We start from the raw sequence: 22,922 nt of genomic DNA, 5'->3' as shown, positions 1-22,922 counted from the left end.
TTTCTTAGAAATTATAAAAATTTGAATTAAAAGTTGAGATAAACTTGAAATATGAGGTGGACAAAGAGAAGTGTGAGGTTTAAATAGAAAAACTCAAAAAACAAAAAATTAATTGAATGCAAAATTAGTGACAAAGAAAAAAGAAAACACAAACCAAAGCCTAAAAATATGAATTTACCATATTATTATTATTTAATTAATAATTTTAATTCTTAATATTTGAATAAATAAGAGCAATTTCTTATTTTGATTTTTTTTTAATACCTCTCCTATTGAAAGGAACGATAGTATATTAAACTCACACACACAATACGAATGCTAGAACTCGAACTTAGAACCTTACTTGATAAAATAATTACTCCAAACCACTGCACTAATGGGTCCTTTGCAAATGTTTTTCTTTATATATATGGATATGGAAGAATTGAACTCGTTTCTGAATCTGAAGGCAGACATAATCCCCATTAAACGCTTTGTTAATCTCCCGAGCACTACCCATAAATAAACCATTGTATCATTGTTAAACTTCTCAAGACACCCCACTTCTCTCTCTCTTCCTCTCTCTTCTCCCAAGCCCAGCCAGCACCGACTCCCACAGAGTCACCCACCCCGCCACGACCTCCCCACTCCCTCGCCCCTTGTTCTAGACTTGCCTTAGGTTTTGTTAGGGTTTCGGTAATCCAATTTTGCCTTGAGGCTTGATTTTCGTGATGGATGATTATCAAGAGATGGAAAGGTTTGGCATGGAGAAGGATTACGAGGACGGCCAATGGATCGGCGGCGAGTTCTATTATCGCAAGCGCAAGGATAAGCGCGTCCAGACCAAAGACGATGTACTCTACGGCATATTCTCTGCCGATTCCGACGACGACGATGAAGACAACGAGGGCTCCAGAAAACGCAGGAAAGATCGAAAGGTCGTCGACCTTACCAAGCCCGTCAATTTCGTCTCCACCGGCATCGTCGTGCCCAACCAGGAGATGGACAACAATTCAAAGCAGCAAAACGATGACCTCGGCGCTACCGGCGTTGCCACCAGTGGCCTTGGCTTTGGTGTCGCTACGGCTTCAGGTTTGGGTTTTAATAATTTGAATTCCGGTTTAGGTTTTAATTCGAATTCGGATCCCACCGGTGGAGAGGAGGAGGATGAGGAAAATGACAGCAATTTTTTGCCGACGGCGTTTGGGAAGAAAATAAAGGAGGGAGCAGAGAGGAGACAGAAGGAGAGGGAAAAGCTCAAATTGCTGAAGCAAACTACTATCCAATCTCGAAGTCGAAGAGATTCTGAAGAATCTCAGTTTGGACTAGGAGGAGCAAGTGGCGGCGGCGGGGATGGGGGCCTGGGGGCCTTTGAGAAACACACCAAGGGCATTGGGATGAGGATGCTTAAGAACATGGGCTACAAAGGAGGTGGACTTGGCAAAAACCAGCAAGGGATTCTCGCTCCTATTGAAGCCAAGTTGAGGCCAAAAAATATGGGTATGGGTTTTAATGATTACGAGGAGACTAAAATCAAGAGGCCTGGCTTGCAAGAATTGGAAGCTGAAAAGCCGAGCAAGCCTTTGCCCGCTGTCAGTTCCTCCACCACCACCAAAAAGAGCCTTTCCTGGAAAAAGGCCGTTGCCAACAGGGCTAATAAGGACCACTATGTCTCTGCCAAGGAGTTGTTAGCCAAGAAGCAGGAAGAGAGTACCGAGGTCTTTGTGCACAAGGTGGTTGATATGCGCGGACCCCAGGTTCGAGTCTTGACCAATTTGGAGAATTTGAATGCCGAAGAGAAAGCCAGGGAAGAGGATATTCCCATGCCTGAGCTACAGCACAACCTGAGGTTGATTCTGGACTTAGCTGAGCTGGATATTCAGAAGATTGATAGGGATCTAAGGAATGAGAGGGACACGGCGATCAGCTTGAACCAGGAGAAAGAGAGGCTGGCAACGGAGGTGGCCAGACAGAAGCAACACTTGGATAGCTTGGGGGATATTATGAACGTGTTAGACCGACTGGGAGAAGAGAATATCATGGGAGCATTGACGCTGGACTCCCTGGCAAAGGACTTTGGTGACCTACAGAAGAGATACGCTGACGACTATAAAATATGCAACTTGTCTTGTATTGCCTGTTCTTTTGCTATACCTCTGTTTATCAGGATGTTTCAAGGTTGGGATCCTCTTAGGAACCCGTCCCATGGGTTGAATGTGGTATCCTCATGGAAGGGTTTGCTTCATGGAGAGGGGGAGAGAGAACAGTACCTTGATATTTGGGATAATACAATGCCACCTTATACCCAGTTGGTTTCCGAGGTTGTGTTACCCGCAGTGAGGATTGCTGGCGTCAATACCTGGCAGGCCAAGGACCCTGAACCCATGCTTCGCTTTTTGGAGTCTTGGGAGAAATTGCTACCCTCTTCTGTCCTTCATGCCATATTGGATATGGTAGTCTTTCCCAAACTGAAGGACGCAGTTGACTTGTGGGAACCTCACCGGGACACTGTTCCCATCCATGTATGGGTGCATCCATGGCTACCACTCTTGGGACACAAGTTGGAGGAGTTGTATCACACAATACGCTTCAAGTTGAGTAACGTTCTCGGTGCATGGCACCCCAGTGATGCCTCTGCCTATACCATACTCTCGCCGTGGAAGAAGGTGTTTGATTCGGCCAGTTGGGAACAACTCATGCATAGATTTATAGTGCCCAAGTTGCAGCTTGTCCTACAAGACTTCCAAGTGAACCCTGCAGATCAAAGACTTGATCAGTTTAATTGGGTGATGAGTTGGGCTTCTGCTATTCCAATTCATCTAATGGTAGATATGATGGATAAGTTTTTCTTCACCAAGTGGCTACAGGTTTTGTATCACTGGTTATGTTCGAACCCGAATTTTGAAGAGGTTTTGAATTGGTATAAAGGTTGGAAGGAACTCATTCCTGAGGAGCTTCATGCAAATGAAAGTATCCGGTATCAGCTTAATTGTGGTCTTGACATGATGAATCGGGCTGTTGAGGGTATGGAGGTGGTCCAACCTGGTTTGAAAGAGAATATTAGCTACCTTAGGGTGCTTGAGCAAAGGCAATTTGAGGCACAACAGAAAGCAGCAGCAGCACAAGCAAACTTGGGTGGCACTGCTCACATGGATGGCAGTGGTAATGAGATGAGCTTGAAAGATGTTATTGAAGCCCATGCGCAGCAGCATGGTCTGTTATTTAGGCCTAAACCTGGGCGGATGCATAATGGTCACCAGATATATGGCTTTGGTAATGTAAGCATAATAGTCGACTCTCTAAATCAAAAGGTATATGCCCAAACAGAGGAAAGCTGGTCTCTTGTATCCCTTGAAAGGTTGCTTGACATGCACAATAGTTCTCTTACAAGAAGACGCTGAGTTTTAGAAAGGCCTTTGAAGAGTTGAAGGGATGTGTGGTGACTCTGTGCTGAGAATGGAGCTGGTGGATTAGGTTGTGTGTGCAGTTGCCGTTGGTCATGGATCGAGAACTGAAAATATTTGCTTGGTCACGTATGTGCAGTTGGCTCTTTAGACTGAAAAGAACTGAAATGATTTCTTTAAGAAACAAAGGATGAAAAGAAGAAGAATAAGGTGAGGTGTGTTTTGTTGTCTTTGTTGACTACATTCCATAGACTATAAGAAATTGTGGTGTTAGTGAGTGTGTTTTGTAATGAAAATATCTTTTTTGTTGACATGTCCTTGCGAAAGAGCTTTGCATCATATGCAATCTGTTTAACAAATCATCTCTTTAAGTTTTTGTTTTCTTTCTAATTTTTATTTTATTTCTTTCTCCCACTCTTCCAGTAGTAGTTATGTGGCTTGAGAAATACAATAGGAACAAGACTGTTGAACAATTTTAGGTGGGTATGGGGTTTGATACTCTGCTTTTAAGTTTTTTTCACTCAATGTTTATGCCTTTTATAATTTCTATTTACTTCCGATGTGGAGCATCAGTGCAAAAAATAGCAGTGCAAACCAAACTGCTGGATCTTATATTTATAACTAACTGAGTAGTCTGATATCTTATGTTCTATGTCATTTAGTTTTGCTGTCTCTGTTAAGTTCACATAGGTGCCTTTATAAGTTTCCTAAGTTTATTTTATACTTACCAATTGAAATCCATCAAAGCAAATCGGTGTGCAATGGAGAAAGCAGTCCAGGATTGAATATGACTTTAGGGTTTAGAGGTTTCCGGACTATACGATCACGATAAACTTGCATGTTGCCTCGTTAGACATCATAAGAGATGATTTAATAACCTTTTTCTTCTGTAACTTTAGTTGATTGATGAAGTGGTTTTCATTTTCCAGATTCTCCATAAACTTTTATCTCTTATATTTATTTCTTTGGTGGGAAAATGACATATTAGAACTCTATTGCTCTGATATTCATCAAGGTCATCCTGAATGGCAAGTTTTTCTTCTTGAAATTTCAATTTTTAAATTAATGAAAGAAAAAGAATTACACTCAGCTGGTAATTTATATGCTTGATTAAATCACCTTGCTACTAACTAACTTCATCTAAGGAACTGTAATCCTAAGAATTCACGATGTTGCAGAGTTGATGTAGTTTCCTCAAGTGAATCTTGTGCTGATGCGTGGATTGAGAAAGAGGTGAGGAGTGACTTGAAGCTGAAACCAACTTTAGAATTGTGCAGTCATTTGAAAAGTGAAATAAAACTTGTTTGTTTTCCTGATTTGGGTCTGCGGTTCTTATTTCGTTGGTAACATAAAATCCCATGCTTTATTTATTTATTTTAAATAGGACATCCCATATTTTATTGAGCTCGAGGTAAAAATTGTGATGTAGGATGGTGAGATGTAGTAGGCTACTAGGCCCTAATACCAAATCTAACATAGATCACTGCATATAATAAGAGTTACTTGACAAGCTATGCCTTTTAGTGCAAGCTGTTTATGGCAGCAAGGCTTTTGGGGTAGAAGATTTAGAGTGAAGGATTTATGGTGAAGAGAAAGGGGAAAGGGTCAGTAGTTGAAGGGAAATAGAGGAAACCAAGTTAGGGATGCTGTTTTGTGGCTATGAGCAGTACCCCCAAGAACGGTAACTTGCTTGTTCCAGAAGCAACAATGTCAGATTAAGAAAACAGTTTAGGGTTTGGTGGATATAAAAATTTTGGAAAATTGGGGTTTCTTAGTAATGTTAAACACGTCGATTACAGGATGGCTGCAGGAGTCCAGATTTGTGCCTAACACAAATCTTGGTGGTAAAAATCCACGTCGAATGCAAAAGAAAAGAATGTTCTATATTCCATAAATTTCTTTTGTTTGGTTCATAGATGAGAGTGGTAAAGAAAACAAAATGAAGGAAAACAACGCAAAATTTTCCTTTCAGTTATTAGACATTTAGCTTAATGGCTGATTATTAGGCTTTAGCCTAAGGCTGTTTTCATAAATTTAGGTCTTGTTGTAGAGTTGATTAACAGAGCATTTTATGTCCTGGATTTCTGTATAAATTGTGTGTACCCCTTTCATTTGGATATGCAATACAATGTTCTTCTTATCCCTTTCTCAAGTTCCTTTTCAACATGGTATTCAAGCAAATTTGCTCCAGAGACCTAAACCCACTGCTACCATTACCTTGTTTTCTCTCTTCTTCTTTTTTTTTTTTTTTTTTTTTTTTTTTTTTTTTTGAGGTTACTGGAAATCTGTAAATTTATATCCACACATGGAAATGGGATGTCCATGTATGGCTATTAAGAGTTCTTCTTCATTGCAATGAAGGTTACATTTCAGACAGGATTGTTATAGAAAAGGTTAGAGATTGTTCTCTACGAAATGTTGTAACTAGAACCAGTGACGGTGTAAGGAGTATATGATGGGGTCATACTACTACCTTTTGGTCACAAAAATCACTTCTCTTAATGAATAATAAAATAAACTCTGTTTGTTTTTGTCCAAGTATAAGCTTATCATTCTCTAGAACTTTTTTCTTGGAGTCAGAACATAGCACAAATACATTATATATATTGGAGGACTTGCTGGAAAAAATATAAGGGTATGGGTTCTACGTATGGCATAAAAAAAGTTTAGGGAGAAGGCTTTTTGTTTTTTGCACAAAAGGGTTCATTCTGTGTATGGCATCAGTCACCTGAACCTCCTCACCAGGCAGACCTTAGGGGTGAGAAACTGTAAATTACTTGTTCTGTTGGTGGGGCCCTAATGTCTCTTTTAATCTAAGAGTCTCATATTTCTTAAACATCACTTGGTGACTGGTGCACAAAGAGTTGCATCATGTATGCAGTACAGAAGTTTGAAATAATTTGATCTCCTGAATCTCAGTTCTAGTACACAACTGCATTTGTGCACCGTTCTAGGCCTGAAACTGGTTAGCTTCGCAATACAATTTTCTATTTTTCTTTGGTATTTGTTTCTCTGATCTGTTTTCTGTGTAATTTATTTTTCTTGATCTGTAACTTGTGAATTTTCTATGTATAACAGGTTGTAGCCTTAAGGGAGGATAGATGCCCTAAAGTTCGGGTTGTGACTTCTGATCGTATTCAGCAGCGTGCAGCACATGGAGCAGTATGTGTTCTCATAATTCCGATGTAAATGAGATTTTTCTGCTGAATCTTTTAAATAAATTTGGACTGTTATCTTTGTTAAACTGTTAAAATAATCAAGGAGTTCCAATTTTGATGCATAAAGTCCAAGCGTATAATATCTTTGTATTTCCTGTAATACATGTCCCATTTCTGGCTGCCACAAATTTTGTTGCTTCTGCAGCATACTATTTGCAGCCATAACCTTGAGTTTAAGTTGGGTTAAGTTGCGCTTTACTAATTCCTTTTTATTTTTGCATGTTTTATACTACTAGTAATATTGTTCGACGATTCACTGGAGCGCTCTTGCAAAAATTAGTACTTAAATTCCACAAACTTGCAAAATTTAAAGCTCTGTGAGCTAGTGGCGCGAATACAAAGGTTGTGTGCGTCTTGGCTTCAAAGCCAAGCAAGATTGTGGAGGCCCCCCATCCCTGGAAAGAAAAAGCAAACTTGTTTCCATATTGTAGGATGTTGCTATTTTATTCCTTTACAATTTGAAAAACAAGATTTAGGTATCTTGTATGTTCACATGGCTGATGCACTTCAACATTCGCTGAATCATGACCTTAGCAACCTGATATGGACTCATAATACTGTTATTTTTCAGGGAGCCTTCATTTGGAGCTGCAATGTATTGGTTTCTGAGGTAAGGCATGTTAACTGTATGATGTATTGCCATTTTGTTCTATAATGTCCCTATAATTTGATGTATGAATCTCTGTTGTGATGTATCGCTGTTTGTGTTCATGCCAATTCATTTGTTTTGTATAGATTAAAGCATCACAAAAGGAGTTTGAGGGGATGCTTCAGGAACACAGGTCTGTTCTACTTGAGATGAAACTTGTCATCTTATTTTCTGCTAATGGAAAATTTAATACACAAGAAGTTATATTCATGCTGTTTCATCTTGCCTATCACCTTCAGAACAGATGCAAAAACACACACATGCACACACATGTATATCTTAGGTCTAGTTTAATATTAACAATCTTTAATTTGTTTAATTTGCTTTGTAATGGCTTATATATATGGTTTAGATTCAGCAAGTTTTACTCTTAACATTATATTGAGAAAAGAAGTTCTATGATTACCTTGCTAAATGACCCCAATGTTGTGTCATGCTGAACAATTTTGAATACAATAATTTCTTGATTTTCCTTTTTCTATAACATGAATGCTATGACCTCACTCTTTATTTTTGAAACATTTACAGAAGTAAAAGTGGGAGTGTTTATTTATTTATTTATTTATTTTTAATTGCCAAATTTAGGAAGGGAAGTGGGAAAACTGTCACACACGGGTACTATGGGGGTTTGAACCCTAGACCACTTGGGAGCACACCAAAGGCATGGGCCAATCCAACTAACACTCCATTGGGAGTAGTATTTGGTGCCATGATCTCATCACCTATTGTGGTATTTACTGCAGTTACCTGTTATATTTACTAGCTTATGGAAATCTTGACATGTTTTACTGCCCATGTTAATTTTTGTGATTGTAATTTTTCTTGTTGCTTCCAACACCGTCATTTTGAAAGGGTACAATGTACTTGTGCAAAAGCTTTGAATTTGGATGAAAACTGGCAAGCTCGACTTGAAAGGGATATAATCATGAAGCTTCAACATCTAAACTTCAAGTGATTTGAATGCTCTGGTATCAAGGACGATGCCTATACTTGATAAAGACTCAATTTGACTGTTAACTTGATTTGAGACATTTGATAAATGAAGTCATCAAGCTCTTTGACCTGTTTTTACCTTACCGGGGAACAAGAATGTTTGGCTAGTAAGTTTTATCCTGTTCCATGCCTGGCAGGAGTGGGGAGGGGAGATTAAAATTCAGAAAGTTGACCTTAAGTTAAAAGGGTAAAATATAATATTGACTAAACTCAAACCGAAATATGGGTCATTTTTACTCCAAATATCAAGGGGGGTGTTTTTTTGTAACTAAACCCAATTGTTACTAATATATTTACTTGGGACAATAATATCTCCCTTTCACCTCTTTCTGTATCTCTTTAACCCCTAAATCACATTAGAACTAGATACATTGTGTGTTTTCTACTTAATGAAACAACCAACATCTGTGACGGTTTTGAGGAAGCAAATTAAGTATTTTTGGCATGTTTTAGTTTGGACTCGCATTGAAGAAAATAGTGTAAGCAATTTTTTGACGATTAAGTCTCGTTTGGTGCTTGGAGTTGGATTGGAGGTATGTTGAATGAATAAATGAATAAATTTTGTCCAAGTTGAAGGTAAAAGATGGATTACTTATGAAGGAAATTGATTTCATCTTATAACTTATTCCTTCTATTCTCCCCAACATAAAAAATCATTCACGTCTTTTCATTTCCTCCTTCAATATAACACAACGAAGAATGTTATCTAATCTACATAATGTAGAAAGTTTTCTAATCTAATACAATTCTAGGCACCAAATGAGCCTTAAAGTATATTAGGATTTGAGAGTGAAAGATAGCTTAGGGGTTGATGGTAAGGTATGGGTGTCCAATTTGGGTGTTCAAAGAAACTCACGAGTTTTTAGATGTCTATAAAAATTTTTGTGTTAGTTTTATATTGGGATGTGACTTATTTAAAAATAAATAAAAACTTGATGAGATTTTTTTACTTCTATATAAGTGATATTGGGAGAGGGGGAGTCCAACTTAAGACAAAGGTTGCAAGATAAATAATCTTAAACACTTGAATTACAAGCTGGTTGCAAGTAAGATTAGTCTTTTAGAAAGCTAATAAACTCAAGGTGTTTAATTCTTCTTCAAAAATACTATTTTTTTAAAAAAAATTAGGGTCAAGAAACTCAAGATATTAGGTATTGTTGCAGGCACAACTTGGTTTGGGCCTCATATACTTATATCAAATCCAGCTAAATGCACTTAGCTGGGCTTAAAAAGCCCAACTATGCTTAGGATATTACAAAACCAGTTTACCTTACCACTTACAATACATCCACATGAGAGAAGCATTATCAATTTTCAACACTTTACAAGGGATGGCAAAAATCCCCATAGGGGCGGGTCCTCGTTCCTAACGAGGGGAGATTTCGGGTCTAAATGGATATCGGTTACAGGGATTTCCGAACTTGAAAAATCCCCGACGGATATGGGGAGGGGATGGTATTGGCGTCCCCATCCCCGAACCCAGCCCGAAAATATATATGTTTATATTTAAATAAATATATATATAATTATAATATTTATGTTTAACCCTAAGTTAACTTCCCTCTCCTAATTTTTCCTAATTTTCTATGGAATTTCATATTGATGTGATTTTAAATAGTTGAGTTGAACTTTATAGTTAATTTGGATGTGTTGAATGATAAGTTAATATGAAACTTAATGTTAAAATGTATGATAAATATTTTTTTATGCAAAAAAATCGGGAATGCGGACTGGTATGGGGGATAGTCCCCAGACGGGGACGGGGACGGAGATTCCCCAAAACCTAATAAACGGGGATGGGTTCGGGGATGGGGGCGGGGATGGAGAGCGGGGATGAGAATGGTATTGTCATACCCGGCCCCTACCCGACCCGTTGCCATTCCTATTTACATTACCTATATATGTGTTGTTTTTTACTTGTTAGTTTCACTATTGGGATGGTTGTGCTCCGGTTTGGATTGGTTTCAAAACATTTAAATAAATAAATAAATAAATAAAAGGAAAACGACCATTAATAGTTCAACTTAGTTCGACTTGAGTTCAATTCTATCTTTATATATAGTGATTTAGCCCCATTTTACAATACAATAATTTTCTTTAGTGTTTCTTTTTTTTATTTTTAGAATTTTCATTTACACAGTTTCCAATTTTAATAGTCATTTTAAATGACATAATAATTTCATATTTGAAAACTTAACAAACCTATTGTTATGGATGAATGATATGGATGACAATTTTCCCCGCACTGCAGGTTAAGGTATTCGCAGAGCTTCACCCATATTGAGTCGGGAATGAATGATAGAAATTGGGTATAGGAAAATTTCGGGTAAAATAGGGCGAAGATGATATTTTAATCCTTGACTCAAACACTCATTAGAATGTATATAATTTTTTTATATGAATATATTGTTAAGTGGCTTCTAGATGTGTCATATGATTCCCACCAAATTTTACATTTAACATATTATATTATATATTAAATTAAATAATACGTAGAAAATATAAGTCAAAAACAAAACTTTGGTTTCGTCAGTTGCCCTAGTCCGATATAGTTTCTAGCTTCTTTTTTTGTTTATCTTTCAAATATTTTATTGTATTTTTGTAATGAGGCAGGACGAGACCAGTTTCCCAATGAAAGTGGGGAATGAAAGTAGGAATGTGGAATTCCTGATTGAATGGTATGAGTATGGAGGTGGGAATTGGGAAAACAACTTAACAAGGATGGGAATGAGAAGGGCATACCCCCAATTTGCCCAATTGTCATCTCTACATATAAAATATTTCTTACTTGTTATAATCTTATGAAACCAAAATTATCAAGGTGACAATCATAACAATTTCAAGCACATGTATAGCCAATTAGATTGCATCCGGCATTCTAAATTATGAATCTCTAATAACATTCAACATTCCATCAAAGTAAGGAACTAACAATCTAACTCTATTAAAGGTTATATCAATGTGCATGATGTAGTTAGTATAATAGTAAATGAGGATGATTAATAAGAAAATGTGAAGTGCTATATATAAAGGTGTTCGATATAAGCCAATTCAAATTAATTAAGATTTGGTTTGTTTGGGTCCAAGATTAGACTTTTCTAGAGTTAATTAAGCTGTTTTTTGGTAACTCCTAGTTTACCTTATATACTGTTAGAATATAATATATATATATATATATATATATATATATATATATAAGTAACTAGTACGTAGTTTTATGTTGTAATGGTTTTCAAGTATTGTGTCACCAAAAATAATTAATGAAGTTGATATAGAAAGAGCGAAAACACACAAGACAAGCTACTAGTAGTTCCTCACATCACATGATCATATCAAATATGTTTGGCCCATTAATTTAAGAAATGAAACTACCACCACCGCTGCTGGGAGAATACATGAATGCGGTTTCGCTGTCAAAACAAGTATGCTTTGAATTTAATTTGCAATTGTGAAGTTTGTCTAGACTACCGCACTGATATAAATCATACCAATAATATCTATAGCCTTGCATTGAATGGTGCCAGAAAATGTGTTGACCCTGTCCTGTCTTATATATTCATCACCATCCTCCTCCTCCACTGATCACACTGCATGCAAAGCTCTACATTTGAAAAAGATCATCATTTCATGAGTTACATAAACTTTTTACTTTTTAGTTGAGGCGCAAATGGTTGCAGCAACAGCAACTTGCAATTGTAGTAAAAATGACACGTTGAGACAAGGCATTAATAAAAACACAAAGTTATTGGTAAAAATGGATGGTGACGTCAGTGGCTGTCTGTAAATAAGACTCACGGGAATCCTGCCTGCTGCAGTGCTTCTCTAACTGTGTCGTGCATATGAGTAAGACAAACAAACAAACAGAAAGTGGGTACTTAACGGAGGTTGGTTGATTGCATTGCAGGAGCAGGAGGTCTTTTTGTTATCATTATTTTTTAACTCAAACAAACAAACAAGCATTAAATGGTATGTCAGAAAGTCAACACAAGGTCAGGCTCTGGGTTTGGTCAGACGGTCAAATACTTGACTCTTCTTCAATTAAGGAGGATGATGGATGGTTGGTTGAATGGAAGGAAGGATAAATCAAACGGTGGCAGTGGACCCTCCCATGTTTTTTTGATTGTGATCCGAAACCTGTCAGGTCACCTTCCTATTCCTTCCCCTCCTGTAGTCTTTTGTTTTTGTCATTTCATCTCTCATCTACATAACTGGTTCTTTTCCTTGTTTTGTTTTCTTTTGGTTTTTGTGTAGCTTGCCACATACTGCTCACCGCACAAAATTAATGCAGTCCCAATTGCAGCGGTGCATGAAGTTAATAGTCGGCAGATTAGTATCTTATAGAGTAGAGAGAGAGAGAGAGAGAGGGAGAGAGAGAGCTACAATACAATGCTCTCAACTCAACAACTCTTCCTCTTCTCCTCTTCATATGACAATGAAGTTTTTGTACCAGCATGCACTATATGATTTTATAACTGACAAGTCTTTTTGTGTTCCATTAATCCTGTTGAGGGTCCCCTGCTACCTGCTACCTGCTCTCTGCTACCTGCTCTCTGCTCTCTGCTCTCTGCTCTCTGCTCTCTGCTTTGACCATACATACATACGATGATATATATTTAAAGCGTGTGGACTAGTTTGATTGACTCAGATCTTTAGTGTACTCTCATCCTAAGTGATCTTGTGTTCAAGTCTCATGATACTCAGTATGTGTGAGTTTCTCCCTTCTCCCTTCTTAACTTTGGTCAAAAGAAAAACGAAAAAAAGGGTGTGGTCTGTTCTTGTTGGTGGGGTTTAGGTTAGCTCGATCGGTTGGATTGCGATGGCTCACATAACAGCTGTGCATGGTCTTGGTCTTGGTCTTAGTCTTATATATGTATAGACTGGTCACGGGTTGGGAGGACGACTACCAATTCACATATTAAGTGCCATTATGATATTACCAAACTTCACCGATGGATATATCCCTGCTCTTAGCATGGCACACTTGGTTCCATTATATGTATCATCTGATAATAATTAACATAAATTATATGCTACGTACGTACTACTGTGAGGACAAGACAGCCATGCTTCAATTCCACCTCTCTTACCTTAATTGCACTGAAGCCGAATGTGTCTCACACTTATAACATAAATTATTGTGATAATTAATTTTAAGTGTGAAAAGAACTCGCTGGTTACAAGTTCAGTAACCCTAAACATTCAAATTAAGATAATTATTTGATCATAATTAAACATGCTTTTGTTTTTATATATAAGTCAAGTCAAGCGAAGCCAAACAATGCCACTGAAAAGTCATTGTAATTACCTAACTTGGCAACTCTCCAGGACCAAGCACCCTTAACTAGTACTGGAATTTGAATTTTTTTATAAGAATTTTGACGATCAAACGACAGTGGGTTCACGTGTTTAGTTCTTAGTGGGTTTTTTACTTTTCTAATGTAGCTATTAGCCAACTGTTTAGCCAAACTTAAGAGTACTGAATTCTTATCCTACCATGGTACGGATGAAGGCTGGGCCTCCCCCGTTATGTAATGTGATAAATGATGTTGTTGTTGCGGTAGTTCGTTCGAGTCTAAAAATAAATAAAAGAAAAGAAACCTTAAGGAAGGACATTTAAATATCCATGAGTAAATTTAAGGAAAAAGTCACTTTTGGTTCATATAGTTTATTATTTTTACCACTAAGGTTCATGTGGTTTCAATTTGATCATTTTTGTCCATGTGGTTTTTAATTAAATTCAAAGACAATTTTCAATTTCTGTTAAAATTGAGTAACTGCCGTTAGTTGTTGAGGGGCATTTCGGTCCAATAACAAAGGCTGGAAAAAAGAAGAATAAAGATTTTAAGAGAGAGAGAGATTGATCCCCAAACCCTAGCCTTAGTCACAGCCCCAGTGACTCAGTCTTCAACAATCTCTTAAGTCCTCTCGTTTCTACCCATCCACACATTTGCCCACAACTCTTGAATCGTTGTCACCCTCGTTCCATATGCTGCCTTCTTCCTCGACCTCAACGGCACGTCGGTGATCGCAACCCTAAATCAAGAACCCTTCGATCATTCTCGCGCTCGAACCCCTCTTCCCCTGCCTCCTTTTTTTTTGGTTTTCATATCTTTTGGGGCTCATGCCTAGGTCTCGTTCCTAGGAAAAAATGTATATTTCGTGGGGATATCACTGTTTACAATCCCTAAATCAATCACGTTCCGCCACGCGTGATAACTATTCCATATGGCGGAACGTGATTGGTTGGAGATAGCAAAACATTGTTATCCTCGTGACATGCAAGTTCGTCTCTGTTCACCATCTCGGCCCTCCTACCTCAACCAACAGCTTCCCCCGGCTTGGGTTGAACGCCTAATTTTCTTTTTCTTTTTTAATCGTTTTGTTTTCAATCCTTTGTTTGTGGACCAAAATGCCCCTCAACAACTAATGCCACTTACTCAATTTTGACAGAAATTGGAAATTGTCCTTGAATTGCTTAAATTGAAAACCATATGGACAAAAATGATCGAATTGAAACCACATGGACCTTATTAGTGGTAAACCACAAGGACCAAAAGTGACTTTTTCCTGTAAATTTATCCCTTAAATGTGTTGTATAATTGTGACAAAATTATTGGCAGAATGAGAAAGTAAATGTGAAATTATCACACCAATGACATGATCCTTTTCTTTGCCTTAACTGATTAAGGAATTTAAATCATCTTGATCTAAAGAGCTAAAATGACAATATGAACAAACTATAGAAATCACGAAAAAGTATTACAAAGAAAAATTGAATGGAAAAATAAAATAAAATTCCGCACATACAATATCGGGTTCGAGTTAAATAAAATATATAGTATGAAATATGGGAGGCAAGTTGTGCTTGTGATAATGTGAAGGTAAAAAGTCCCACATTGGAGAGTTGAGAAACCTAGCAAGGGCTTATAAGGAGTTGGGCTACTCCTCCCATTGCCAATTGGTTTTGGGCAAGGGCGGCCCTGGGGTGATGCAAGTGGCGCCACAGCATAGGGCCCCTGATTCTTAAGGGCCCCTGAAAAAAAAATTCTTTATATTATATATATATATTAATATTATATGAATCGTATATATAGTATAGCGTCTCGACACTTGTACAACAGCGTGTTCAGGGGAGTTGGTTGGAGCGTAAATCTATTTGGCAAAAGGGTCAGAGTTCGATGCTCTCTGAGGTCGATTTGGCTAGCCTTTTTTGATATTATTTTTGCATTCAAACTTTACATAATTTTAAAATTTTAAAATTTTAAAAAAAAACAGAAATCCTTTTAAAAACAGGTAACGTGGAAGCTTAACCACACCAATGGAGGCGTGTATATATATATATATATATATATATCCCCCAAACGTTCTTAAAAATAAAATAAAAAAGGTTTTCTCCTCCAAGAAAAGTACTTTCTTCATTCAAAACAAAACGAAAAAAACTTCATGGCTTCTTCTTTCTCTTAAACTCTGATTTTCTAGTAAGTAATCATCATTGTTCATCAATTTCTCTTTGGTTCTTTTTTCAGTCCTTTGAAAATTTCTGTTATTCTTTCAATTTCAGGAATTTGAACACTAAAAAGAGAAAACCTTAATTCCTGAATTCATAAAGAAAATACCACAGCTACTGCAATATTAAATTTCTTGAAAAGATTAAATTGTTTTCCAAATGCATTCATTGCATATAGAATCCTATTGACTATTTTTGTTACTGTTGCATCTGCAAGAAGAAGTTTTTCAAAATTAAAATTGTTAAAATCATACTTGCGATCAACTATGTCGCAAGAAAGATTAAACTGGACTAGCTTTGATTTCAATTGAAAGTGAACTTCTTGAAAAACTTGATTATGAACATTTGATTGATGATTTCTCTTCTAAAAATTCAAGAAGATCAATTTTCAGACATTAGTATTATACTGGCGGTGTTTTTTTTCTTTTGGGATAAAAGCTCTCGTAATAGTTTTAATTCTTCAAATAAGACATCAAATACAATGTGAATGATTTTTGGATAATCACGTATGTTTTTGTTGTTGCTTTTGTGTTTAATGCAATATAATCTAATTTGTTAATGACATTTGTATGCAACTACTCTTTAATAACACAGATTGCTTATTGGAGGCAGCAAGGGACCTTATAGGGGCACAAGGAGCTTATTTTTGTACCAAAACATTTAACTTTATCAAATGGAAACATTTAAATTTTTATGAATTTGATTTCTGATTGTCATTACATATTTATTAATGGTGAATTTTAGTTATAAAAAAATTGTTTATGACATTAAGTTATGGCAAATTTTTATAGTATTTTTGTATTAGATTATGTGAGGCCCTAATTTAAGTTTCGCACAGAGCCCTCAAAATCTCAGGGACGGCCCTGGTTTTGGGGTGGAACCTCAACTTCCTTCATGGTATATTAGAGCCAGGTTGTCCATGTGTGAAAGTCCAACAGCCACACATGCTCCTGTCACCCAAAATGTGTTGTCCACGTGTAAGGCTTGAAAAATTCACCACACGTGCAGGGGCATGTGAGAATATGAAGGTAAAGAGTTCCACATTGGAAAGTTGTGAAATCTAGCAAGGGCTTATAAGGAGTTGGGCTACTCCCCCCCATTACCAATTGATTTTGGGGTGGAACCTCAACTTTCTTCATGGTATCAGAGCTGGTTGCCCACGTGTGAAAGCCCAACGGTCACAAGTGCTCCACGTCACCCAATATGTGTTGTCCACATGTTTGGCTTAAAAATTCGTCACACGTGCGAGAACGTGTAAGAATGCAAAGGTAAAAAGTCTCACATTGGAAAGTTGAGAAACCTAGTAATGGCTTATAAGGAGTTGAGCTACTCCCCCCATTGCCAATTGATTTTGAAGTGGAACCTCAACAGTGCTTACGATCTATATGAAATCCGAGTACGAATCATTTAAAAAATAATAATTAAAGAAATCTGTTTGGGATTGGCTTCTGGAATCTATCTAGAGGTTGTGTTGTTCAGTTGATGTCCTTAAACTTCATATTTATAGCGGTGTTGACCTGGCTAGGTTAAACTTCATATATATATATAATTGTAAGCTCTCTGATAATGAGCATACGACGTCATCCTTAAAAAGGTGCATGACCTTGAAGAGAAAAGAGAGGGTTTGTAATTTTTCTTTTCTTTTTCTGAGCAACAAAAGAAGAAAATTCTCCATGAATGGAATTGCTTGTTTTATTGTGTGGCAGTAGTCGAAGAACAATGACAAATCATGAGCGTCCTTTACAAAAGAAGATTGGTCAGGCGGTTGAAGGCCAAAACCCTACAAAGACACATGCAGTCCCATTTTCATTCTCGTATGGTCGGTGATTGGTGGCCACTGGCCATGGCCAATTCCCCAAATTATTAAGCCCCACAGAGGAGAGGGCCACACCCAACTTGTCTAATCCGTCCATGCCTTTGCTCTATAACATTATTTATTCAAATGATCATCTCTCACATCTTTCCCTTGGGGATTTGATTTGATATATTTAGTTTTAATTTGTGGTAATTAATCATGCTGCTCAACTCAATTATATGTATATATTCATCAAGTTGTGGTTGGTACATAAATATATATATATATATATATATATATATCTCTCTCTGAGTGTCCCAATATTGGTCATGCATGCCCATCCAAAGAAGCGGGTTGACAACCGCCAAACTGGTCCAAGCCACGAGATGCCTGTGGTGTGGAAAATTAATAATGTACCCTCAAGAATGAACCCAAATGGGTCCATCAATATCTTGCTATATAGGTGGCCCCATAAGCATCAGCTATCTGCTAGCGTAGGCCTATATAGCTAGTTAGGCATATGTGAAGATGAGATTATATATTATGAGAGAGATCCATTTTCTCTTTTAATAGGACACTTTAATCTAGCTATATCCTCTCTTAGTCTATTTTTGAGTCTTCATCATCTATACTAATTAATGTACTACATATTTTTTAGATATTTCCAGCAGATGACGATCATGGTGATGACTTGCAATTCGATCCATTTTCCAAAATTATATATATATATATATATATTGCAGTTACCTACCTAAATTGAATGCCAAAATTTGACTCCATAACAAGTAATACTTAAGGACTTCACCACGAGAAACGTATTTTCAATTGTACTTGTCCAGGAAGCTCTACATTAACCAAATGACCAATTTTGAGCATGAATTTGTAGGGTCTTCAAAGTTTGATAGTATCAATATCAAATGATCCCAAAAGTTGGGGGGTTTTATATATGTAGTTGATCTCTATTAATTAATTAGTTAATTAAAAATCCCGTTGGAATCTTGTAAATTAAAATGTTCATAAGTAGAAATTAAACCAATAAACCACTCATAACATCAAATAATGGGGTTCTATTGATGGGCTAGGGTTTGAATTTGGGGAGTTTCAATTTGAGGGAAATGAGATAGATAGGTGAATTAGGGTTTCAATTTGGGGGAAATGGGTAGTAGAGAACTGGGTAGGTCATTTTGCAAGATTACTTGTTTGGTAATTGATAATTTTATCCTTCAAATTGATGGAATGTGACGGAATGACTAAATTTGCACGAACGAGCGAGTTGTAGGACCAAATTGAAGCTCGTGTATATACAAGTTCAGTGACCATTGAAGCTCTTTGAATATTATATTTCATATATAAGAGATAATAAGGGAGATAAAAATTGAATATAGAATCTTGAATGTAAGGGTAAATATTTTTAACCACTTTAATTAAAGTGAAATCTTTGTGAGACCCTGGAATTAACCATTCCTAATTAGGAGACATGCACAATGTTATAATTACAAATTAGAGATTGGGTTGGGGAAACACAAAACCAGTTTGCAGCCCTAATCTGGTACAGTGCAACAGCTAGTAAGTTGACTTCACGATCGAGCGCACCACTGCGTAATATTTATATATATATATATATATATATATTTGTGATCCTCCTGGTTTTCGATTTTTCTGGTTTGTTATCTTCTCTTTTGAGTTTTGACAGGCATATATAAATCCAAAATTAATAATATCATATAAAATTAATATACTAGTTGGCATTGACGATAAACTTTGTGAGTGATGAGATGACTTGGTGGTTTCCGTCCATGAATCACGATCGTGTACAGATGCAGAGAGAGTCAATATCAGATTTCTGTGAGAAATATCTAAAACGTCAAAAGGAAAAAAGGACCCAAAAAAGGTTATTAGAACAAACGAAACGAAACAAAAAGTTGAGAAAATGTGTTGTGGATCCGGAAGAAACTATAAACTAGTGGGCAGCTACCGCTACAACTTTCCAGTATAAGGACAAGTTTTCATACATATTAGCAGAATGTAAGATTTTATCTGTATCTGAGTGGTCGGTCCACACTGAAAATGACACACCCATATTGGCATATTCATATTTCTTTCTTTCTAGGCATTAAGAAATAATATTTGCATACATAAAGTCAATGTTGATCGGCTTAGTGATGCATATGATATTGGAAGTGGGTGAAAATTATAAGCCTAACTTTCATCATTTTTGTTACATCATATCACCTACCTGCAATTTCGTAGCCCATTAAATCCACCAACTCTTTTTAGCTATGGATTCTAGTTGGAATAATACCACCACTGTGCGCTTTGCTGATTCTAGTTAGTTAGCTAGGTTTCACTTTCCTAAAAGATACACGGTTTCAATTATGAAAATATAATATGAATGGGTCCTATAAGGATGTTCTTATTTAAACTTATTTAAAGAATTTCTCAACTGAAATTCTCCGTATATGACAAGCCTCTATTTCTTTGATAAATAATTATAAAAAATTAAAAGTTGTCAAGATCGTTGAAAATTCTCTCTTTTTGGCGTCTCAAAAATATATATATGCGTATTCATTGCAGCCTCCCATGGTGAAAGAGTCAAGTGAGTGATCTTTCTCGAAGGCAGGCATCATTATTTTCTTTCAACCTATTTGAGACTTGGAGAGAAAAGGACAAAATAAAGCAAGTGATTTCTATGCAAAATGCATGTGGTTCCAGATAATAATTACAAGAATTCACTGGAATTTATTTTCTCGTTTCTTCACGCGTTTAAACTTGTGCTCTCTACTTTCTTGTATTGTATATATATATATGCATGATCGATCACTACTAATTAAGATATATCCAGACTAACCTTAGCTTTAGCTTTAGCGCCCTTTATTTTTCTTGGATTCCTCCGGACCCATTTTGATTTATTTAGTCCTCTAATACGACACGGTTTGGCTTTTGCATAGCAGAGCAAAAAACACAAAATCCAAAATAAGTTTGATTTACGAAACTTTAATTGTAAACAACTGGTTGATCCATTGGAGGGAGAGAGATAATGACTATGATGGTGATGATGATGACATGATTGGATTGGATGATGACCAGTCTTGATCATGCAAGTGGTGATTCCAGTGAATTCAAACTTCTCAACCAGTGACAAATTCAAAAATATTTCTTTCCTCTTTGAATCCACCCATGCTCTCAAATTCAAGATTATATGGTGCTTAATTCTAATTTAGACATTAATTGGTCATGATAACTATAAATTCACTAACTTCGTGTATCAAATTAATTAATTCACTAAATGTTATTCATGAAATAATTATTTACTAAATTTGGTTTACTTTAAACCTCATTTATTTATAATAACTAAAAAAACTCATTTTATTTATTTAAAAAATATATAAAAAATTCACATGTATAAAGAGACATTTGGCAAAATATTTTGATTATTAAATTGTATAAAAATAAAAATAAAGACATGAATAATATGTATAATACAACCAAAAGAAGAGGAAAACCGTACCTTGTGTCATTATCAGACATCAGGAAAAGAGATTGGTCACGGGTTTCTCTTGACTCACATATACATTCAGCATACCATCATATATAATTATATGCATTGCATATATAATTAAAATTATATAAATTATATATATCGATTCCAACCCCACCTATGCATTATGCATACATAATGCATGCATGCATGCATGCGTCTGCTCCTCTCAAGCCCCACACCGCCACCTCCCTGCCAATTACTTTCATACAACTGGGATGCATAATGCGAAATTACTTTATTATATTGATTTTGTTTTGCTTTTGCTCTTTTTTGTTCGAATTACATAAAAAATTTCATTAGAAACCTAAATGCTAATTTCTTGCATATTATTTCTTGCATTTTCCGACATAAAATAATATAATATCAACAAAATCAAAATGTAATCCAACTAATCAACCAACGACCCTCAAGACAGCTAGCTAGCCTACAAATGCACTATCGGTCTATCGGTTAGAAAGCGTAAGCCGCAACCAAACGACAAAAATCATCTAAATTTTTCCAGAAATTCTCCATTTGTATTAATTATTAGGGATAAAACTATATTTGGTTTTTAAATAATAAGGGTTTACAACACAACATAAAATAAAATGTGGTAACTCAAATCTGACTATGAGGTTCAAAATTTGGCTGTTGCTATATGGGGTTTACAACAAAAAAACAAAAGTTTTCTACTACTTATTTTTAGTTGAACTCGGTTTAATATATATTTATGCACTTCAATTTTTAGCAACTTACCAACTAGCTATTACTCTGATGATATTTCCTTTCCAAATTATAATGGTATTTTCCTTTTCAATGTTGGATAAGGGTACTCCTAGCTCTTCCAAATGTAGAAAAATATTCCTAGTTTGAATCACCCTTTCCACATTAAAAAGAAGTTTACAACATTAAGCAATCGCGAAAGAAGAGTAATTATACACATAAAAATAATAAACAATTAATAGACTTATTCTATTTATTCATGTGACACATAATTTCTTTATATACAAACGATATTCTAAACAACTCTAAATTAATGTAATCTAAATAGAAAAGGTACTCGAAATTGAATGCATATGAGATGAGTTAAATGCGCAGTAAACCATGTAGTTAAGGAAATGCTATTATATATCTCTTTTTCCTTTTACCCCAACTTACATGGCACGTGATACCTACCACGTTATTGTATTGACAAAAGAACAATGTGTGTCAAATTCATATGAGCATGCATGCCATGTACATTCAGAAAAAAATATATATACCATACAAGCAGTACAATAATTTGTGAAAATGGGACACCTGCATAATTTATATACTACCTACAACCAAGTCTTGTTTCCCAGATTTTACATGGCATGCTGAAATTGGGTTTTCTACATTATTCTCTTTTTCTTTTTCTTTTTTGGTTGGAATTAGGTTAGAAAACTTGTTTTTCAGAAGGAAAATGCTCAAGGGATAACATTTGCTAACAGCAGCATTAGTTGATATAGTTATGTCTGTTAATTAATATTTAACATATATATATATATATCTAATTTTCTAGGGGAAAAAAACAATAGAATAGGCACAATGTAAAATAGATTTGAGCTTGTTGAAGATTATAAAATTTAAAAACAAAAAGAATTATAATTTTTTTTAATTATAAAGATGAAAGAAAGGTCCAGGGGCACCGCTAAGGGGCTGTGGCCACCCTGTCCCTGTTTTTGAAATGTCACTTTCTCATCTTAAACACCTTAGCGCATACCTCTTCTATGTAGGGCCTGAAAGCTATGTAGATCTTTCTATTTACTAAAGCTCTCCATTTTTCTTTTAATTTCCTTCTCTCTCTCTCTCTCTCTCTCTCTTCTTTATTTTTTC

The 22,922-nt window shown here is 36.0% G+C and overlaps 1 protein-coding gene across 10 annotated transcripts; it reads left to right on the top strand.

Annotated features, from left to right (window-relative positions):
- The first annotated feature begins 462 nt into the window (after positions 1 to 462).
- LOC117625159 (septin and tuftelin-interacting protein 1 homolog 1-like) lies at positions 463 to 8,569 on the top strand. Of its 10 annotated transcripts, XM_034356803.1 has the most exons (6): positions 463 to 3,593; positions 4,562 to 4,616; positions 6,462 to 6,545; positions 7,173 to 7,211; positions 7,337 to 7,383; positions 8,103 to 8,569. In XM_034356803.1, exon 1 carries the CDS (start codon positions 711 to 713, stop codon positions 3,378 to 3,380), a length of 2,670 nt encoding a protein of 889 aa, XP_034212694.1. In that variant the 5' UTR covers positions 463 to 710; the 3' UTR covers positions 3,381 to 3,593; positions 4,562 to 4,616; positions 6,462 to 6,545; positions 7,173 to 7,211; positions 7,337 to 7,383; positions 8,103 to 8,569. The 10 variants fall into 10 exon arrangements, with proteins under 10 accessions (XP_034212694.1, XP_034212686.1, XP_034212665.1 ...); XM_034356795.1 differs by lacking the exon at positions 4,562 to 4,616 and having other exon boundaries at positions 6,462 to 6,568; XM_034356774.1 differs by lacking the exons at positions 4,562 to 4,616; positions 8,103 to 8,569 and adding an exon at positions 7,836 to 7,866 and having other exon boundaries at positions 6,462 to 6,568.
- Positions 8,570 to 22,922: the final 14,353 nt, after the last annotated feature.

Source organism: Prunus dulcis, chromosome 1 (assembly GCF_902201215.1).
Source record: "Prunus dulcis chromosome 1, ALMONDv2, whole genome shotgun sequence".
NCBI lineage: Eukaryota > Viridiplantae > Streptophyta > Magnoliopsida > Rosales > Rosaceae > Prunus > Prunus dulcis.
This window is presented reverse-complemented; position numbering and strand designations above follow the sequence as displayed.

What these genes read in the sequence shown, in the direction of transcription:
- LOC117625159 (XM_034356795.1), top strand. Translation starts at nt 711, where the DNA reads ATGGATGATTATCAAGAGATGGAAAGGTTTGGCATGGAGAAGGATTAC.